This window comes from Gossypium raimondii, chromosome 6 (genome assembly GCF_025698545.1).
Source record: "Gossypium raimondii isolate GPD5lz chromosome 6, ASM2569854v1, whole genome shotgun sequence".
NCBI lineage: Eukaryota > Viridiplantae > Streptophyta > Magnoliopsida > Malvales > Malvaceae > Gossypium > Gossypium raimondii.
The window spans coordinates 38,333,184-38,354,824 of NC_068570.1; the positions used below are offsets into that span (position 1 = coordinate 38,333,184).

At 31.9% G+C, this 21,641-nt stretch overlaps 1 protein-coding gene and 1 non-coding gene across 2 annotated transcripts; both read right to left on the bottom strand.

Annotated features, from left to right (window-relative positions):
• Window positions 1-3,812: 3,812 nt before the first annotated feature.
• On the bottom strand, window positions 3,813-5,081 carry LOC105771577 (transcription factor MYB102). The gene is made up of 3 exons (XM_012593014.2): window positions 4,909-5,081; window positions 4,665-4,794; window positions 3,813-4,582 (listed from the first exon to the last, which is right to left on the bottom strand). Exons 1-3 carry the CDS (start codon window positions 5,039-5,041, stop codon window positions 3,925-3,927), a joined length of 921 nt encoding a protein of 306 aa, XP_012448468.1. The 5' UTR covers window positions 5,042-5,081; the 3' UTR covers window positions 3,813-3,924.
• Window positions 5,082-17,287: 12,206 nt separating this feature from the next.
• On the bottom strand, window positions 17,288-17,394 carry LOC128042061 (small nucleolar RNA R71). Its single transcript, XR_008197269.1, has one exon. It is a non-coding gene; the product is annotated as a small nucleolar RNA R71 (small nucleolar RNA).
• Window positions 17,395-21,641: the final 4,247 nt, after the last annotated feature.

The window sequence follows — 21,641 nt, forward strand, 5'->3', positions numbered from 1 at the left end:
AAAAAATTAATTATTATTACTAGTGATAAATACTCTAATTACCGAAAACAATAATAATCTCTTTCTCTATATAATTAAAGTATACTTGTGCTAATTGAATTTACTAAACGACAAATAACAATTCAACATCATATCACACAGTTCATACATAGATACTACTAAAAGTCGACACAATAATAACTTATTTATTGCATCCTTCAAGGTAGAAAAAGAAAAAAAAAAGAATTAAATATAACATGAACTAAGCTTTTCACTAACTTCAATAAACTAAAACTTGAAGCAATCATCAGCAAAGCCTAATGCTGAAACCCCAAATCCCAAACATTCAAACACAAACATATGTTTGCTTCTGTAATTGAAGCACACAAAAGCAAACCCTTTTCTTTTTATTATTATTATTATCAGTTTCAATATATTCCAAGGAAGGTGAATTCTCAGTCAAATAATCCCATCTTTTAGAAATACAATAACTCTTTAATTAAGAAGAATACTCAATTCAAAATTGCTAAAAGAACACATTTTCTTTGGGCGGTCGAGATATGGACAATGTCCTTTTCTCTGCCTCTTTGGTCGGCTCTTGGTCAATGAAGAACCGAACCTTTATACCTCGTAAATTCTACGCTGATTGGAGGTTCCTTAATTCAGTCGGGTTAAAAATCTAGGTTAATATTTCATACATCTATATAATATATGATTTTATTTACTATCAATCCTGTAATTTTAAAATCTGAAAATTTAGTCATGATAAAAAAGTAGCAGGTAAATATGCTTGATTAAATTATATTATTAGTCTTATATTATATGTAAAGTTAGAGATTTAATCCATGCTCTCCAACTAAATCATTCTTAGTCATTATATTTTTGAATTTCAAATTTTAGTCTTAATATGGATGACAATTATTAAATATTTTAATTGATTTGTTTGTGAGTAATATATGAAGATGACAAATTAATATGACATTACATATGCGATAATATGTTCGACACACTAAATTTTAAAATAACATAATTTAATTTAATAGTTTCCATTTAGTCGGGATTAAAATTTTAAATTATAAAAGTATAGAGACTAGAAATGACTAAATTAAAGTATAGGTACTAAATCCACAACTTACTCAAAGTACAAGGTCTAATAGCGAATTTGACCCGTTTAATTTACTCAAAATTTAACATGCATGATCTAAAAATGAAACATAAAATTAAATTAAATTGTTAAAATAATAATCGTAAAAAGAAGTTATGCAAGAATGTAAAATTAAAGTGGATCCTCTCTATTTTTTACATTTATATCATATTTTTATCAATAATTTGAGTGTCACATAATTTAATATGAATAAAATTCTTAAATGAGTTGGGACAAAAAAATCAATCAAAATCTATTTTTCATTAAAATTATTTAAAATTCACCTTTTTTAAAAATAAATATTATTATAGTCATGTTGTTGCATTTTCCTTTTTTTATAAAATATTTAAGTAAAACAAAAACAAAACATTATTTAAAATAAATTAAAAATCAAAATCAACTAGAGAATGATGAAGATTTGTATATAAACTCATTTAATAAATGAACATCTTTTTATAAATCCAATTTTCTTTTTTTCCGAGCGTGACATAATTGTGTGTGTGTGTGAACGGAACGTGAGAAAGATAAAAGAGAGAAGTGAGATGCCTTTGAGTTTTAACCCCAAAGAATCGAAAATTTGACGTATGAATGACGTAAAGCTTAGGAGGGATTTGTTAGTAAGTAGTAACATTATATTTGGACTAGCTTATGGATTAATTAGTTTGATATAATTAATATGTAAAATATATTAATGGAAAAAGAATTTGATGAGATAATTGGAGACTGAATCCTACCTTGTTTGGGATTTGATAGGTTTATGAATAAATTAGGTAAATTACACTAACTCTAAAATAAAATTTATCCTATTTTAATTATTTTATTTTTAATTTAATCATTTTAATTAAAATAATTATATGAATTAAGTATTACCGTTAAAAACTATGTTAATCACTAATGGATTAGGGTTATCAGCAATCTTCTCTCAACTGAAAACCCTGAAAACCTTGGCCTCCCCTTTGTGTCGCTGACACCTCTGTCGCCTAAGCTCTAGCATTGTCGCTCGACATCCGATTGCCTTCTCTGGCTACGCTCACCACTGTTGTCCCCTTCTCTTCTTTTTTCTTTTTGGTTTATGAAACCCTTGGCTGCCACCTCCCAACTCAGCACTACCACTCACTGCTTCCCAAACCATCGCCATTGTCATGAACCACCGATAACCAAACCCTAAACTAACCCATTGAAGGCCTTACACCCATTATCATACCCGAACAGGAAATCAATAAGCCAAGTTTTTTCGAGTCCAACCATGCTTGCGGTAAACAATGGGCTCCTTTTTTTTCTTCGAAACAACAATGTTTTTGTCCTCTCTTGGATTTATCAAAGCTCAACTTGTTGATGGTAGAAACCAGACCGATACAACACACCTTATCATTGCCTTTAACGCTTTTATACTGCTTCAAGTACTCATTTTCGAGTTCTTTGAAGATATTAACGATGATCTCCATCGCAAATAACCCATTTTTGTTTAACTTTATTTGTGGCGTTGATAGAGATGTCGATGGAGGAGACGGAAATGGTGGAATTATGAGGGGTCTGGTAGTTGAGGAAGTGCTTGGGACATGGGGGTTAGTGCTCATCGTCAGCATGCTTGGGATCGACGTTGAAGCGATGCTGATGTGGGGGTTGGGGGATAAGTTCAAGTTGTTTATGAAACAAGAACGAAGAGGAATTGGACGTTGAGGAGAAGACGATTGATAGTGCTGTTAGTGGAAAACATAATTTTTAATGGTACTAATTAATTTAAACAATTATCTTAATTATCTTAATTGGACTGATTAAATTATAAGAAAAAAACTAAAATGAGACATTTTAGATAGTTTACCCTACATTAAATCATGTATACAATATATATATATATAAAAGAGCACAGTCAAAGCCAGAGTAGCTTGTCTAAAACTAGATAGAAAGCTCAAAGTCAAACCCCTTCACATTGGGATCCATTTTTGCATGATAGAGCCACGTGTCCTTCAACATGATTACGTCATTAGATATTAAATTGTTCTGAATCTGAATAACAGCACAAGAGCCATGCCATGTTATTCAATAAAAGCAAGCTCTGCCTTTTAATGGTGACCCCTCCCACCCTCAAGGTTTGGTCGACGCTAATTGATCGACACGTGCCCTCCTTTCTTCTCTCTCTTTTTTTTTAGGTCAAATCCCCTTCCATTACTGTAACCTTCCAAGCAGAATTGCTTCATCACTACCTTAAAAACAGTTTCTCTTACACTTCCTCTCTGGATCTTTGAACCCAATGTCTTTTTCTATTATTATTGATACTTTTATATATTTATTTATATCGAAATAAATAGAAAAACCTAAATTAAGGGAAAGGATGATTTGGACACAAAGTTCAAACTCCGGATATGTTGTCAATCAGAGTTGAAACCAACGCACTAAATAAACCAGTAAAAAAAATAACTTAAATTATCTTTAACCAGTGCTTATAAGTATGGATTAAGCATAAATGTCATAAATCTGGTGAAGAAAGCAAAAGGCATCATCTTATATATAATTAGGTATGATTTGATTCATTATTTTAGGAAGTAGATATGAATTGAACAAATATATATAGTATATAATAAGATGACTTATCTGTATAATAATATAATACGTATGTGATAAGATACCAATAGAAAAGAAAAGAAAAAGGACAGAACGGACGTATGATCTTGCTTCTAACACATTGATCTTGAGAGAAATTAACTATTAATTAGTAGAAATTTTCACACGTATCAACATGTCTCACTGAATCAAAAAAAAAGAAAAAAGAAAAACTCTTTTTGGGAGTTATGCATTTGGAATTACATGAAATCATTAACATCCAAAATATCAGGGATTTCAAACTTCAAAATGTTGGTGCAATAGCTTTCCGTTTCGTCTTCAGTGGTGCTGCTACTGTTGAGGTATGCGGAGTTTGAATTCAATGGGGCGGGGCTTGACGAAGGCGTCGACACAACTGACCCCAACCCCAAGCTCTGGTTGCTGTTGATGGGATGGAAATTCGAGGTTTCGATTGAAGGGTCCATTACGGTTTGATAATCCGAGCCGTAATAGTTGTACTGCGGCGGTAGCGGCACGTAATCTTCAGTCAAAATTGAAGGCATAACATAGTCATTGAAATTTGATGGGAATTGGTTTACATTGGGTTCCATCACGAGTTGTTGTTCTTCGTTATAAAATGGAACACTACAAGTTTGGGTTTCTTCGACTTGTGCGTGGCAATGGTTAGATTGCGTCAATGGTTGATATTGGTCAACATTACGAAGAAGCTCAGGGTTAGCAAAAGACTGGATAAGATATTGATTGTGAAGGGAAGAGAGACCGAGAAGATCCAGTCGAGGAGTATGGGTCACCGGATCGATCCCCATTCGAAGAAGAATTTTTCTAATGTGTGTGTTCCAATAGTTTTTTATTTCGTTATCTGTTCGTCCGGGCAACCGAGCAGCAATGGCAGACCACCTTAAAACATTACAAAACATTAGAGGGAAAAAACACAATAATAGAACTGAAAACAGAAAATAAAGATGTAAACAGAACTTACTTGTTGCCCAATATACTATGTAGCTGAATTATAGTCTCTTCTTCTTCAAAAGAAAACCTTCCTCTCTTGATATCAGGCCTCAAGTAGTTAGTCCATCGAAGACGACAACTCTTTCCACATCTTTGCAACCCTATAATAAAAGATTTTAGAAACCCATGAGGCGAGAAGTCCATAAGAAGTACTATAATTCATCCGTAGAGAAAACATATGGTGTCCTATTGGTAAATGAATGCTAGAGGTTTACCAGCATTCTTTGGAAGTGTCCTCCAATTTCCATAACCATGTTTTTGAATATAATCAATCAATTTTTTATCTTCTTCAGGAGTCCATGGCCCTTTTTTGAGCCCATTTTTATCGCCACAAAGTGCTCTTCCCATGTTTATTGCTTAGTGACAGAGAAGAAGAGAAAAATGATGCAGCAGCAAGGAGATGCAGGGTCCGTTAGCTACGTACTTGTATAAATAGGGAGAGAAACCAAAGCAAAAGTCAAATAGATTAGGTACCGTCCTCTGTTTATTACCATGGCAACGTGTCCTCAAATCTTAGCTCCCATATCTTTAAATCTATCAATTACTTATTTATTTATTTATTTATATTTTTTAGTTAAACTCACTTTTTAAGTTGGGTTTACAATTTATGAAAATTAATTTTTTTAATTTATGATTATATCGCCCAACATTATTTTTCAAAGTTTCATCTTCTTAAAATATAATATGTATTATCAATATGCGCAATATTTTGTGATATTATTACTTATCTTTTAATAGATCTATCCAAGTTTATTATTAAGTTCAAGTGGTAAAGAATTTATTTCATAATTTTAAGTTTTAAAGATGAAAAATAATAAAAAATTATTTTTAATTTAAAAATCAGATCTAGCTTAACTCTAAAATTAATGTGATTACCATCCAAATTCATAAACTGCACTCCTCCCTTTCTGGATTCATATTAGCTGTCACCAACATGAAACAGCCACCTACCCCTTCTTTTCTTCTGGCATAATTTGCATGGCTACAATTTTACCAAGATTGGCTTTGACATACTATCTCAAAGTCTTTTGATTTTTTTTTTTTCCTTTTAAACATAAGAAATTGCAAATACAAAAAGAAAATATTTTTAAAAATTTTTATATATTATTTTTTTTTTAAAAAGTTGAATTAAAATCGAAAAGCGATTAATTAATTGTTTTGCCTTTTGAAAGCTGCATTGGCAGGCCAATTCTATTGCCCTCACATGAGGGTAATGTGCAATTATTTTAACACTTGAGGGATTCAAGTCAATTACTTATGTGTGTTTTTAATAAATAAATAAGCATTTAATTCGAGGATGATAACAATAGTGTTCGGTATGCATAGAGAGAAAAGAAAAGGGGCCCCTCCAATAAATTTCAGGATAAGGTTTAATTTTCACAATTTAAAATTTTCATCCATAATATATATGATTATTTTTATCTTATGTGATATGATACATGAATTACTCGTATATTTTTATAAATTGTTATTACATTGATATTAATATATTATTTAAAATTATTGATGAAACATATTTGAACATATAGACAACTTAAAAAATATACTTAAGTTTTTTTAAATATAATATAATAAATCTGAAATATTATAAATATAATATATTTATAATGTTATGGATATAATTTTGCGTAAATTATGATGAAGGAAATTTGAAAAATAAATTTGTTATAAATTCTATATGTAATTAATGATTCAGAGTTTTAAGACACATTATATAAGTAAGTTTAGAAATAAAGTGTTAAACAATTTTATTTTTAAAAACAAAGTTTTAATTTTTAATTTTAGAAATAATATATATCTAATAATTTTAATTTTAGAAATAAATTTTGTTAGAGTTGTGTGATCTAAATTCTAAGAGATTACTTGTAAGTTAAGTTAAAATATATATTTTCTTCCTAAAAGGTTCAAGATTTATTAGTATAATATATTTAGCATTTATTAGCATAATATATTTGACATTGATTAGAATTATGTTTTTTCAACCTATAAATAGATGTGGTAAAAACTCCTCTTCTATCTTTTAAATTCGACATTAATGAATTTTCTTCTCCTCTACTCGTGGTTTTTCCCTGAAAGTGTTTCTACGTAAAATCTTTATGTTCTATTTTTCTTTCTTTTTCTTTGCAGTCTTTCTATATTGCCATTATCGATGTTCAATTTTAACAAATTGTATCAGAGCATTTTTGGGTTGCTTGTTTCGATCACAGTAATGACGATAATGTAGCATGATATTTCGCTATTTGATCGTAACACCAGATTCTCGTTGTGGCAGATAAAGACGCAGGCAGTTCTTGCATAGATGGATTTGAAGTATGCCTTGCTAAGGGTAGATAAGATGACTTCGATATTCACGGAGGAAGAGAAAAAGCATAAAGATCAAAAGGCTTTAACACAATTACGTATGCATCTGTCGAATGAAATTCTATAGGATGTGATGAAGGAGAAGACCATCACTGCATTATGGGCAAAGCTGCAGCAATTATGCATGTCGAAAAACCTAATTAACAAGTTGCATATGAAGTAGCACATTTATGCTCATCGTTTGGAGGAAGGTGCGTCTGTGCACGAACACTTAACTGTGTTTAAAGAAATTCTCTCGGACCTAAAGGCTATGAAGGTTTAGTACGATAAAGAAGATTTAGGGTTAATTCTACTTTGTTCATTGCTCTTGTCTTATTCAATCTTTAAAGATACGATTTTGTATAGCTACAAATCTCTCACAATTGATGAAGTCTATGCTTCCTTAACATCGTATGACAAGATGAAGCATCTTGTGTCTGGATTCAACTTTTAGGGTGAGGGTCTTATTGTTCTTGGGAGACAAGAACGAAATATTGATGATAATCGTGGGAGGACACAATAATGAAATCCTCGTGGTAAATCTAAGAGTAGATTGAGATCTTCAAACAGAGGTAAAATTTGTAACTTCTGCAAGAAGAAAGGACACATTAAGTCTGAATGTTGTAAGTTGCAGAATAAGATTAAAAGGGAAAACAACTAGAACAATCCAGTGATGCTGATGTTGTAGAAGACTACAGTGATGGTAAACTCCTAGTTGCTTCTACCAACAAATCTAAAGTGGGTGAGGAGTGGATCATTGATTCTAGTTGCACCTTCCATATGAGTCCCAATCGGGATTGGTTTACAACATATGAAACAGTTTCTGAAGGTGTTGTTTTTATGAGAAATAATTTTTCATGTAAAATCGCAAGTATTAACATGATTAAAATTAAGATGTTCGATGGAGTCGTCAGAACACTTAGTAGTGTACGACATGTACAAGAATTGAAAAGGAATTTGATTTCATTGAGTACTCTTGATTCAAAGGGGCACAAGTACACAATTGAAAGTGGGGTTCTAAGGATTAGTAAGGGTTCCCTTGTTGTGATGAAAGGGTAGAGAAAGATTGCCAAGTTATATGTTTTGCAAGGTTTAACTATTACTGGTGATGCATTCGTCGCTTCTTTTTCCTTGCCAGATGGTGATATTTCTAGAATTTGTCATATGCATTTAGGGCATATGAATGAGAACGACCTTACAAAATTTAGCAAAAGGGGACTTCTTGATGGACAAGGCATTAGCAAACTGAAGTTCTGTGAGCACTGCATTTTTGGGAAGCAAAAGACAGTTCGATTCATCGGAGGAATCCATAACAAGAAGGGAATACTGGATTATATTCATTCTAATCTTTGGGGACCATCTATAGTGTTTTCGAGGGGTGATACTAATTATATAGTGACAATCATTAATGATTTTTCCAGAAAGGTTTAGGTCTTCTTCCTAAAGTAGAAAAATGATGTGTTTTCCACATTTAAGGCTTGGAAAACTATGATTAAGAAGCAAACAGGAACAGATAAAACACCTCCGCACAAATAATAGCTTGGAATTATGTTCTGATGAGTTTAATGAATTATGCAAATCAGAAGAGATCCTGAGACACTTGACAGTTTGTCAAACTCCACAACAAAATGGCGTCGTAGAACGAATGAATAAAACAATCATGGCAAAACGACCTCTATTGCATATTTTTTATTAACTGATCTCCGTCCATTTCCATTGAGAAAAAGACTCCACAAGAGGTATGGTTTGGTAATCCTGTTGATTATTCTGATTTAATGAGTTTTGGGTGTCCTATGTATACTCATGTTGATAATGGGAAATTGGAACTTAGATCCATTAAATGTGTTTTTCTTGGTTATAAGTTTGGTTTTAAAGGATATAAGTTATGGTCACCACAATGTTCTATTGCTAAGAATAGACTTAGAGGATAAATTAATCCTCCAAAGAAGTATTGTAACAACTCGGTTTAGACCCTAGTCGGAATAATGGTTTTAAGACCATAAATCCGAGTCAGAAAAATATATTAATAGTATATTTGGTGTCTACAACATGTGAATTAATATGTGTGAAAGTTTCATGTGAAAATTTTATCGTTTGTGTGCTCAATTTTCTAAAAGGACTTAATTGCGTAAAATGAAAAAGTGACTTATTAATTGTTAAAGTGCTATATTGCTATGGATTTTATTATGTGGACCCTTATGTTGTAATTTAGCCATTAGAATTATGCATGCACAAATTTGGACAACCATTATAAAGTTTATAATTAAATACTTAAGGTTAAAATAGTAAAAAGTAAAGTAATATGTAATAAAATAAAATAAAACATGTTAATGGATGATTCATTCATCCTTATTGCCGAAACTTGAAAGAAAAAGAAAGAAAATAAGCAAACTAGGGTTCGACCATTGATATCTTTGATTAAGGTATGTTAGTTGATCGGTTTTTGATATTTTTTACGTTTTGGAGATCGTTGCTTCGTGTTTTAGCTAGCCCATGCTTTAATTTTCGGTATTGATGATGAATTTGAGATTTGCCATTGATGATAGCTTGTGGTTTTTGTTGTTTGATGATGGAAAATAAATCTTTGATGTTTGATTATCATGTTTAATTAAGTGATTTTTGATAAAAATCCAAATTAGGGATTTATTTATGAAATTAGAAAATTTAGGGGCTTAAATGTGAAATGAATGAAATAAATGGGCTGCTAGGGACCCTAGGAAGATTCAGCTAAGGCATGGTTTTGATGAATTTTTGTATTTTGTGATTTTATGAAATAGGGATTAAATTGTAAAAAATGTAAATTTTAGGGGCTAAAGTGCAAATTTCGTAAATTATGTGTTTGTGGTTTAAATTGAATGAAATGTGTTATTAAATAGCTAAATTTGAAATTATCTAGATCAAGAACAAAAGAAAACGGAATTAGAACGGGGGAAGTCGAAAGTGATCGAGTAGTCGATTCCATCCGTTTGTCTTTGTCTGAGGTAAGTTTGTAAGTGAATAATTGATGTTAATGTCTGGGACATTGGCGTCGTATATGATTACGTGTAAGACCTTGTCTAGGATAGTGGCATTTGTATTTGATTACATGTAAGACCACGTGTGGGACGTTGGCATTGTACGAGCTTTTTGAGCCGTCCGAGTATCTTTTCTTTGAATCCGAATGGTATAACGGGAAATTATATGGAAAAACTGAATGTGGGTTTGAATTAAGCAATTCAAGTATGTTTGAGTTATACGAAGTTGAAAGTAAAGGTAAGTATTACGTATAACATGAATGTAATAGACCAATTTAGCCCGGGCTCATAAAAAAATAATAAACCCAAAATAATAAAACAAAGTCCAAAATTATATCATTTGGCCCGATCGGGATGGCTCATTACTTTAAAAGGTTGAAGGTCTATCTACAAGCTTGATGCATATGGAAACATAATCTTCAAGGATATGCAATCTTAGATATGATATGTAATCTTAGATATGATATGCAATCTTAGAAGATATGGTTTTGTAATCTTAGAGATTTAATTTGTAGATACCTTTTAATCTTAGCCGTTGATGTAATTAATCTGTACCGTTGGATTTGGGGAGGCTCAACTATAAATAGATGCCTCCCCCTTCATTATAAAGGACGGAAGTGGGGAGTTGGGAGTAATAATAATTCTTAAGAGTATTCACTCAAATTTCTCTCTCTTGCGTTCCTATTTTCTGTGGCTTGTTCTTATTTTATTGATTTATGTATAATTTATTTATTGATTTGTAGATTTTGATTTCAAATCTCTTTTCCTTTATTATTCATTTTCAAATTCATTATTTTCAAATTTGTTTACATTTTATTTTGCCTTATATTTTTTATACTCTTTGTTTTAAATTCATTGGTCTTTGATTATTGATGCTATTTAGTCCTCTATTTGTTATTTTAATTTTTTATTAAATTAATTATTTTAATATTATTAATACTATTATGTGGCATCATTAATCTTGTATCATTATTTATTATTATTATTTCTATTACCACGTTTTATTCCAAATTTCTATACATATACACAAGCATAAATACTTTATAATATATATGTATATATTTTAATTTTTTCTCTTTAAATACATATATATTTTATATATTTTATTTTCATAGTTTTTATAAACATGTATATATATATATTTCTTTATTCTCATAAATGCATTATATATGTTGTTATAAATTCTATAATTCAAAATTTTATATGTAAATCCACATGTATGTTTTTTATTTCTTCATAGTTTCGATGTATATATTATATACCTTCTATTCTTTTTATTTATTTTGTTTATTTACCTCATACGTTATTTATTTGTGTTCACATCTATATTTTAAAAGAATATTTTTTATTTTATTTTTTGCTCATTTATTTGATATTTTGCATGTCATTGTTTTTTCATTATTGATATTAATTTCGTTTATTTACTATTTATATTATTTCTATATCGTTGTTGTATTTATTATTGTTATTTGTTATTGCGACATTTATACATACATTCAATATAACATTACATCATCTTTTTACTCGAATTTAAAATAGAACTTTTCAAAATAGAAACAATACTCGTATTTAGGATTTTCAAGAAAAATGAGCCCTAACGTATTGGGTTCCAATTTTCTTCGTTAAATCTAACAATCGAGAATTGCTCTTTGATCAAAAATAAAATGAAAAAGCTTGTTGTTGGGAATTTAATATGTTGTGTCCTAACGCATTGAATGTGACGTATTGATTTCTCAAGACAAAGATTTTAAAAAAATATATGTATATTAATAAAGGAAATATTCAATGTTTGGGATGTTGAGAAATTGTGCCCTAACGTATTGGGCTGCGGTTTCGTCATAAATCTTAAATAATTGAATATTCTTTTAACTTTTATCACACAAGTCTTTTGGACAAACTCATCTTGAAGAAATAAAATATCGTGCCCTAACGCATTGGGTGTGATGTATTCTTTTTCAAAATGAGAGAGTCTTAATAAATATTTTAATTTAATTAAGAATCACATTTTTTTAACTTTCGACTTTAAGACATTAATTAATCAAATTGATACCAATTTTTGGGCGTTACGAGGGTGCTAATTCTTCCTCATACGTAACTACTCCCAAATTCGTTTTTCTGAAACTCGTAGACCAAAGTCGTTTTTTAGGTGATCCAATCACACCTTAATAAAAGATTGGTGGCGACTCCAAATTTTCATCGACAACTAATTTTTGTTTTTTTTTCAAAAATAAAGTTGGTTTCGACAATGAAAAGATGAACTGATCACATAAACATGAGTATATATGTATGTGTACAAGATTAGTAGAAGTCGGTCTACTTGTATAATTTATACGTGTTCTTTGAAAACTATGTGCTTACAACTTACTAAGCTATTTAAGCTTACTGTGTGTTTGTTCATTCATTGTTTTATAGATTTTGAAAGCTAGTTATGAGCTCGGGGATCGTCAAGGAAGTCCGTCACACTATCGATCTCTATCTTGGTATTTTGAAAGCTCGAAACTTTAAACATATGGCATGTATAGACTAGCATTTGTTTTGTGTATTCATGAAGTGTGTCTATATTTAGCCATGTAAAAATGGCTTAATCTTGATGTTAATACTTATGTGTATTCAGTTATGATAATAGTTTAATAGGAAAGTATATTTCATGGTATATATATATATGCGAGATATTTAGTTATATAGCTTTAATATAATGTTAAAGTTTGTGTATATACTGGTTACAATTTGAATCTAATTTGAAAGTATGTGATTGGTATATATGTTTTGAAATGTTGGTTATGGCATGGAGAAATGGTAAGTAGGTTAAATAGTTTGTTTGATAATTAGCTAATTTTTGAAAGTATGAGATGTGGAACAATTTTGAATGGTGGATAGTTGTATAACTTAGCTTAACATTGAAGTAATGATAGATATGTATTTGATGAATTTTAATTATGCCAAAAAATTTGGTTGCTAATTGTAAGAAATGGACATGTTCTATAATGGTTTGGTTGATTGTTTTATTTTGGATCTAAATATAGGTTGGTGATACATCAAATAGGTTAGATGGATAGTTTGGAGCTCATAATTCGTTCATTCGTGCAAATTATTGGAGGACTGGTCCTATCTCTTGCATCCATCGAATCATTCTATCATGCTTTGCCTCCGTGCTCCTTCTAGCTCTTATTCGGGCTTTTGCTTGTTCTTTGAGCAATACCGGGACATCTATATTCTCTTTCCTCCTTTGATTCCATTTAGTGATTTTCTTTCGTTAAAGCTCAACGTATTGTGTGTACAATGTGTCGCCAATTATGCTCATTGTTGGCTTCATGAACTGCTTATTTTCACTCACTGGCACTCCTACCCTTTGGCATAATTTTGTCACTATGTGAGGAAAGAAGATTCTGGCTTTCTGACTCTAGATGCATCTCTTCATTTCTTGAAAAATCCAACGTCCTGCACAGATCTGTTAACGCTGAAAAATACCATACAACAGAACAGGTCAAAAAATATTAGCATTAGAGACATTTAATACAGGTGTAATTCAGGTTTCAATGAATTGCATCCACATTGTGGCGACTAGGAACATAATCGCCTGATTGAAATTAGTTAGCATCCCCGAATCCAATCTATAGTTCTATCTATCCCTACTTTGAGTCAAATATTTTATAACATCCTTCATATTAATATTTTGTAATCTATCCAAATCTACTCTGTCAATGAAGTCTTTTTCATAGAATGGAATGTCATAAAACTCACAAATATCACTGGGGAGTAAGGAAACTTCAACCCCTCAAACTGTAATAGCTGTCATATATGCATCAGTGCCATCTCAAACTATTTGATGCTTAAAAGAAGCATAAAATTCATGAACTACCAGAATAACAACATTTTCTTTGGGAATGATACAGAATCGTTCCCAGTGGTGATATCGAACTAAAGTCCAAATTTCCTTACAGTGGACCATAGAGGATTCGAACCCTCATTCCTAAATGAAAGATCTCCTTTGTGAGTCAAGCAAATATTTTTCAACATTCAAATGGTGAAATCTAATGGGGTCCAAAACATTCGGTTTTTTGAAAACAATCGTTCTCTTGTTTTTAAGTAGAGGCATTCTATAAATAATGTTTCTAACAGAAAGATAGATGAACAAAAATCATTGGAACAGTAAAATAGAGTCAAAACCACTTAGCCTCAACCTTCATGGACTCGTATGCACTTTCTCTTTGATTTGTTGACAGTTTCTTCCAATTTGGCTTTTGGAATTGGGGATGAAGGATTGAAAACCAAGGTTCTTGATGGAAAAAAGGGTTTTTGAAATTAGAGGTTTTGAAAGAGTTGGGATTAACTTAATGGGGGTATTTTTATGTTTAAAATTAGTGTTTCTAGGGTTAAAATCTGGGTATTTTAGTGATTAAAACATCAGGTTGTGTGATTGGGTCGGGTTGACGTTACAGAAAATTGCAGTGATGTCACGACACAGGGGTTCTGTATCATGACATCCCTAGTAGATTGCCCATGTCGCGACACCAAGGTTCAGTGCTGCAACATACCTCACAGTTCTGAAAATCTTGGATACTGTCTGCCATGTCGTGACACAGGTCAACGGTGTCGCGACATCGATATGTTTTTTGTGATTCTTTACTTCTAACCTTTGTGTTGCAACATGAAATGTTTGTGTCGTGATGTTGATGCCATTTTTCCAGATTTTTGCTCTTCAAAGTGCTGACAAGTGCTTTAAAAAGAATGCTGACTTTGATTTACTTGTAATATTTTAATGAATTGCTTAGCGAAATATACAATTTAGTACAGTTAGTAAGAAGTTTTACGGAAAAAATAATGTTAGGTTTTGCTACTGAACTCATCCTTCAGTTCAGTCAATGTACACCGCGGTGTTCCTTGTAGATTATATCTGTCTGTATTGGTCCAACATCCATCGTGCCATTCTATTCACCTGTGATTGTCCCTTTCCTTGAACTTGCCTTTCTGGCCTACCTTAACAGTTGACAACTCTTTCTGTAGATCATAGCTATTAATTACTTGTAGTATTACGTAACCGCGGAACCACTTTAATTTTCGCTTAACTTCTTTGCTTCAGAAAAAGGTTGAGAACTGCAGTTCATACTTATCACTCATGATTTTCTGCCCATCACATCGATCAAAAATAACTATTCAGGGGTACTTGAAGTGATAATTGGTAAAGAATTTTCAACCACCTTACTGAGGGTATACCAATGTGGTCGTTATCGTCTGGGGAAACAAATGGGGCTTCTACTCGGAGTTGGCTTAATTCAAGCATTAATAATTGTTGGTTCTCCTGTATCTCCCAGTCCTCAAAAACTCCTTCTTCGTAAATATCGGCATCGTAATCTAAGTTTTCATCTGACCACATAATTAAAATCATCCATTCTCATATTTATTGGTCTCCTTTAGCTATAGTTCTAATTCACGATGTGCACTACGATCTTCATAAAGAAACAAATAAGTAATAGTAATGTTAGTTAGTTAGTTAAATAAATTAAAGATTTTATCTATGACCTAAAACTTTCTGAATTATTCATTCTGAGTGCAAAAATTAAAATCAAACTAGTGATGTTGCCTCCCCAACAACAACACCAACAACTTGACTGCCTCCAGAAGTACTAACGCCCAGAGTGTGAATACTACAGTAAAAGATATCTAACTAAGGTGGTATCCGCAAGCATATGGGTTCAGTTGTAATATAGTTACAACAGAGTAGTTGTGTACTCCGAGGATCCTACCCAAGAGAGGCAAGTGCTAGATTGATTTTAACCTAAAAACAGAAAGATCTAATTAGTACTTTAAGTCAGTTATAGTACAAGAGTAAAGGAAAAAATGAGTTGTTATGGTTTTTATGAATAATAAAATAACATAAAGAAATAAAATTTGAGAGATTGAATAATAGAAATAATCGAATCTGATTATAGCTAATTAGCTCGCTTTGGTAATCCCCATCAACTGTTACTTTGGGTTCCTCATCAATAAACTAGTCGTTATCCTAACATGATCTTCTGATCTTTCACTTGTCTTCTGACCTCACAATCCAAATTGGTTTGGGGTGAAGGTGTTCACAGATGGGCCGTATCAATTTTGAGTTAATTCCCACTTTTGTAACTTCCTAGGTTTGTCAGGCCTAAGGTTTGTTCCTAAACAGCTGACCTATTGAGTATCCCTACAAAACAGTTAATAGATCATCCCTCCAGTCGCTAATCCCCTATATAGGGATTAGTTCCTCATGGTCTCCGTAGATAATATAACATCGATATAAAATGCCAGATAAATAAAAAAATATTGAGTTTATCAAAGAGTCTGATTGCATTAAGATTGATCACGAATCCACAAGGTTTGATTGTCTCCACAATTCAAATCTCTCTAAATAAAACAAAGATAAGTAAAAATGAATCGAACCTAAGAAAAGAGATAACTAAATTGAATTTAAAAGACTAATTCTATGACCCTAGGTTAGATGACGTTCTCGAGTTTTAAGTTTGATTATGCAGGCCAAAACACCCATTGGCTCATGTTTAATTCCTATCCTGAGTCGATGTCACGACACACCAAGACTTGTTTTGCGACATAGGAGTTAATATACTCCTTTTGGGATATCTTCCATGTCACGACACCCTTAGTCTGTGTCACGACAATGAAGACAATTTCGTGATTTCTCCATTTTGCCCGCTATGTTGCAATATAGTGAATAGTATCTATTTAATTTGCCTTCTAATAGTCTCCTACACAGTTATAAAGTTCATTAGCTCACCCTTAGGCCTCATTTAGCCCCCAATGTAAATAAAAGACTCAATTTGCACATTTTATTGCACTTAACAAAACTTACTAAAACATAATTAAATTCTAATGATAATGCTTAATTTCAAACTCCTAAAGTGTGAAAACTAGTTTAGCTTGCTACACCGAATTATGGCAGATCATTAAGACCACTCTGATTGGGGCTGAATTGAGTATCGTCAAACGTACTGTTGCTGCAAACAATTTTGAGATTAAGTCGAACACAATTTAAATGGTGTAAGAGTATGTCCAGCTTGATAGGTTGCAAGATAAATATTCGAATGCTCATTTAGCAAACTTTCTTGAGATTTATGACACATTCAAGATTAATGGCGTTACTAAGGAGAAAGGCAAAACTATGGTTGAATTCACTTCCACGGGTTCTATCACGACTTGGGCTAAGATTATTGAGAAGTTTCTGTTGAAGTATTTTCTATCGGCCAAAACAACTAAGTTAAGGAATGACATCTCTTCTTTTTCTCAACTCAAGCTTGAGACATTGTATGATGCATGAAAGAGATTTATGGATCTTCTGAGAAGGTGCCCTCATCCTGGGTTACCTTTATGGCTTCAAGTCCAAATATTTTACAATGGTTTGAATCCCTCGACTAGACAAATAATTAATGTAGCAGCTAGTGGAACACTAAATAATAAGACACCTGAGGCAGCCCAAGAATTTATTAAGGAGATGGCACTGAATAACTATCATTGGCAAGTTATGATAACAAAGTCTACTAAGGCAGCCAATTTCTTTTAATATAGATGTAGTTGTTATATTGGCAAGTAATGTGGAAGGGCTGAGTAAGAAAATTGATGAGTTGAGTATGGCTAAGCAGATGAATCCGGTAATGCAATGTGATTCGACTAGAGTGGGGATGATTAATCCAGAATATTCACCCTTCAAGTTTAACATGAAGCATGAGCAAGTCTAATTTATGGGTAATAATTATAGACCTCAGAATAACCCCTATAGAAATAATTATAATCCAGGATGGAGGATTCATTCAAATTTTTCTTGGGGTGGTCAAGGAAATCAAAGGCCACAACCCCCTCCGGGATTTCAACAAACTTATCAGCAAGAAAAGAAGCCGAATCTAGAAGAGATATTAATGAAATTTATTTCAGTGTCAGAAACTAGATTACAGAACACTGAGACAACTTTAAGGAATTAGCAGACATCTATTCAAGGACTCAAGAATCAAATTAGTCATCTTGCTAAATTGATTTCGGAGAGACAACAAGGCAGTTTACCTAGTAGCATGAAAACCAACCCAAAAGAGCAAGTCCACGCAATCACTGTACGAACTGGAAAGGTGTTAGTCGAGCCTGAAAAGAAGCTGAATCTAGAAGATGTTAAGAAAAATTATGGGGTCAAGGAATGCTAGAAAAAGTATAAACTGGTGATCAGAGAATACAAACTGCCAATTCCATATCCAGCAGAAGTGAAGAAATATTACATGAATGAACAAAATGGTAAATTTCTTGAGCTCAATGAGGATTGCTTGACCATTATCCAAAAAAAACTACCCACCAAGCTTAAGGATCTGAGGAGTTTTACTATCCTTTAAGTCATTGGTAACTTGAATGTTGAAAAAACTTTGGTTGATTTGGGTGCTAGTACAAATTTGATGCCTTATAAATTGTTCAAACAACTTGGTTTCGAGGAACCAAAACCCACTAGGATGAGTATTCAATTAGCTGACAGATCAATTAAATATCCTAGGGGTATTATTGAGGATTTACTTGTTAAAGTAGATAAATTTATGTTCTCTACTAATTTCATTATATTGGACAATGGATAAGGATATTAAGGTGCCCATCATCTTAGGTCGACCCTTTTTAGCCACTACTAGAACTGTTATTGATGTGGGTAATGGTGACCTTGTGCTGAGGGTAGGTGATGAAGAGGTTACTCTTCAAGGACGTGAATATGTGAGAGTTTCTAACGAGCCAGATGATACTCGTTATTCTGATCATGTTAGTAATTGTGCGACTTAACATTTTTTGTAGGAAATCACTCATGAATACATGTTCAAATCGTATCCTTGTCAATATGATAGAAATCAAGAGACGAGTGGACAATAAATAATACAGCTTGATGAATTAGATGAATAGCGACCAAGGGCTTATGAGAAACCAAGAATGTTCAAAGAAATAACAAAGCGACACCATGGTGTTCATTTAAAGATGACAAACCAATACAAAGTTGGAGACAAAGTAATGCTAGAAAATGTAGATCCGTGAATGTTCCCATAAGAGCTTAAGTCAAGATGGTCAAATCCATTTCTAGTACAGAACATATTCCCAAATAGAACCTTTGAGGTAACAAACCTTGATTACGACACATTCTAGGTAAATGGTCATCGTCTCAAACTTTATTTTGGTGGTGATACTGATAACGAGAGAAAGGAGCTCTGGCTCCAAAATCTAACTCAACCATGAGTTTAAAAAGGGAGGTCGAGCTTAGACTTTAAATAAGCGCAACTCGGGAGGCAACCTGTTGTGTTTTTTATTTTATTTTAATTATTTTGCGTGCTTAGTACAATTTTTTTATTTAAAAAATGAAAAAAAAATAAAAAAAAGTGTCCACATAGCTTGGGGTAGACCACACGACAGTGTGGGACACACGAGAATGTCATGGACCATGTGACCCACACGCCCATGTACACGACCGTGGGATAAGCGAACAATAACAGCACATGGTCTAGGTGATGACATATTGCCTGGACATATGAGTGTGTCTTAGGCCGTGTGCACACTAGAGCAAATTTTTAAAATTTTCTAATAGGCCACATGACCTTAGAGAGATACACGGCCTGACCACACAGCCGTGTAGCTCAGATGGTTTGACACATGGTCGCGTACCCTCTTTTAATGTTAAGAGGTTTCAATTGTTAGTTTTTTTTTATGTTTTTCCTTTTTTTCCTTCCCCCGCACCACCATGGGTACCCACCCACCCAACCACCTTCTTTTTTTGTTTATTTTATTTATTATTATATTATTTTTATTATTATGTTAGATTTATTTTATTGTTATTATTATTATTTCCATTTTTATTTTGCTAAGTTGGTTATTAAAGTAGCATTAGAAATTTTTTATTTTCTTTTGAATTATTTAGATATTATCTTTTATGTTTTTTATTTCTATTTGTATTTGTATTTTTCTTGTTATTTGTTTATATTTTATTTTTCAAACTTATATGTTTCGTTTTGTTTTTATTTTGAACTTTATTGTTATTTTTTGTCATTGTTTTTCTATTTTGTTATCTCTTTATCTTATTTATTTTTTCTATCTTCTTATTAGTGTGCTCGGAACATGTACTTCATTTTGAATCTCCTACAATTTTGGATTTCACTATTCTGATGAAATCATCCAAAATCAAGACAATTTCAGTTCTCTCTCTCCCTTATTGATATTTTGCTTATTGGTTTATAATTGTTTGTACATTGAGGGCAATGTACATCTTAAGTGTTAGGAGGATTTTATATGTCATGGGATATAGTCCATGAATTGTTGTTTGTGTTTAAGTGATTTTCTCACACCTACCATTAAAGTTAATTTTCTTTAATTTGGAGTTTTTATTGATTCTATTTTAGAATAATTTGTGGATTTTTATGCATTGTGTGATTTATACTTTAAGACACAAGGGAGTTAAGCATGATAAGTTGTTTTTCAGAAATTATTATTTTAAGTTGTCTCCCTGAATTGAAGAATTATTTTGAAATTTTAAATTTGAAGTTTGACATCAAAACCATAACTTTTTGCGAGCTTTTGAGCCTATAGAGCCTATATTTTATTTTTTGCTCATTATATTTTTGGTTGTAAGTATGTCAACTTGATTTGTTGTTCTAGAACTTGCTTCGGTTATACATCTCAAGACCACATTATTAATTTGATATATTGAGATGATAGAGGCACTTAGGATTTACCCCACCTAACTTTTAAACAACTTACTTGTAGAATTAATCCCTAGTAAACCCCATTGACCTAACACATTTTTTTCCTAACCCATTTATGATAACACGTAACTCATATCTATGTTGTAAAATTATCCTTTTATTGACTCCTTTTTTTGTTGAGATTTGATTTGGTTAGTTGCTTAATTATATTTCATCATTTGTATCGTTGAATTTTACACTATTCAAAACAAGTGATATAAATAAATAAATAAAATTGATAGAGCTTGAATCGATAGTTTCATATTCTGTGGAAAAGCTCATTTTCATTCTTTATTTCTTGTGGATGTAAATTCTTATAATTCAACAACTGACTTTTTTCTGGTTTGGTAACTTATCAAAGTGACTCTCGATTGTAACCAATTTTGTTGACCTTTTCCATACCTTTAATTAACCTAAGCTCTATTTCAACCTTGTAAATACCTCTTGATTGGTGTGTTATCTCATTCTATAGTGGTGAAGATTTCATTTTCAAGAAAGCATATGGTAATAATATTTATTATTTGATTGTTGAGTGTACATTACTTGAACCTTAAACAATTTGAGTGCTTTGAGTGAATCTTTAGTGAGGATGTTAGCTCTTGTTGAGTTTGGATTTTAAGTTATTATTGAAATAAGTGAGATGCCTATGCTTTTTTTGCTTTAAAAATTTCTGGTTAGATTATTTTTATTCTTTAGTGTCATTTTAGTTTAAATTTCCAATGCATGATTATCTGTAGATTATCCTAATACATTGTTGGTGAAAATGATAAATTGTGGGAAGTTGACTTGAATGTGGATTGAGAATTTTGCTTGAGGACAAGCAAACTCTTAAGTGTAGGGATATTTGATAAGTGTTAAAAGTAACAT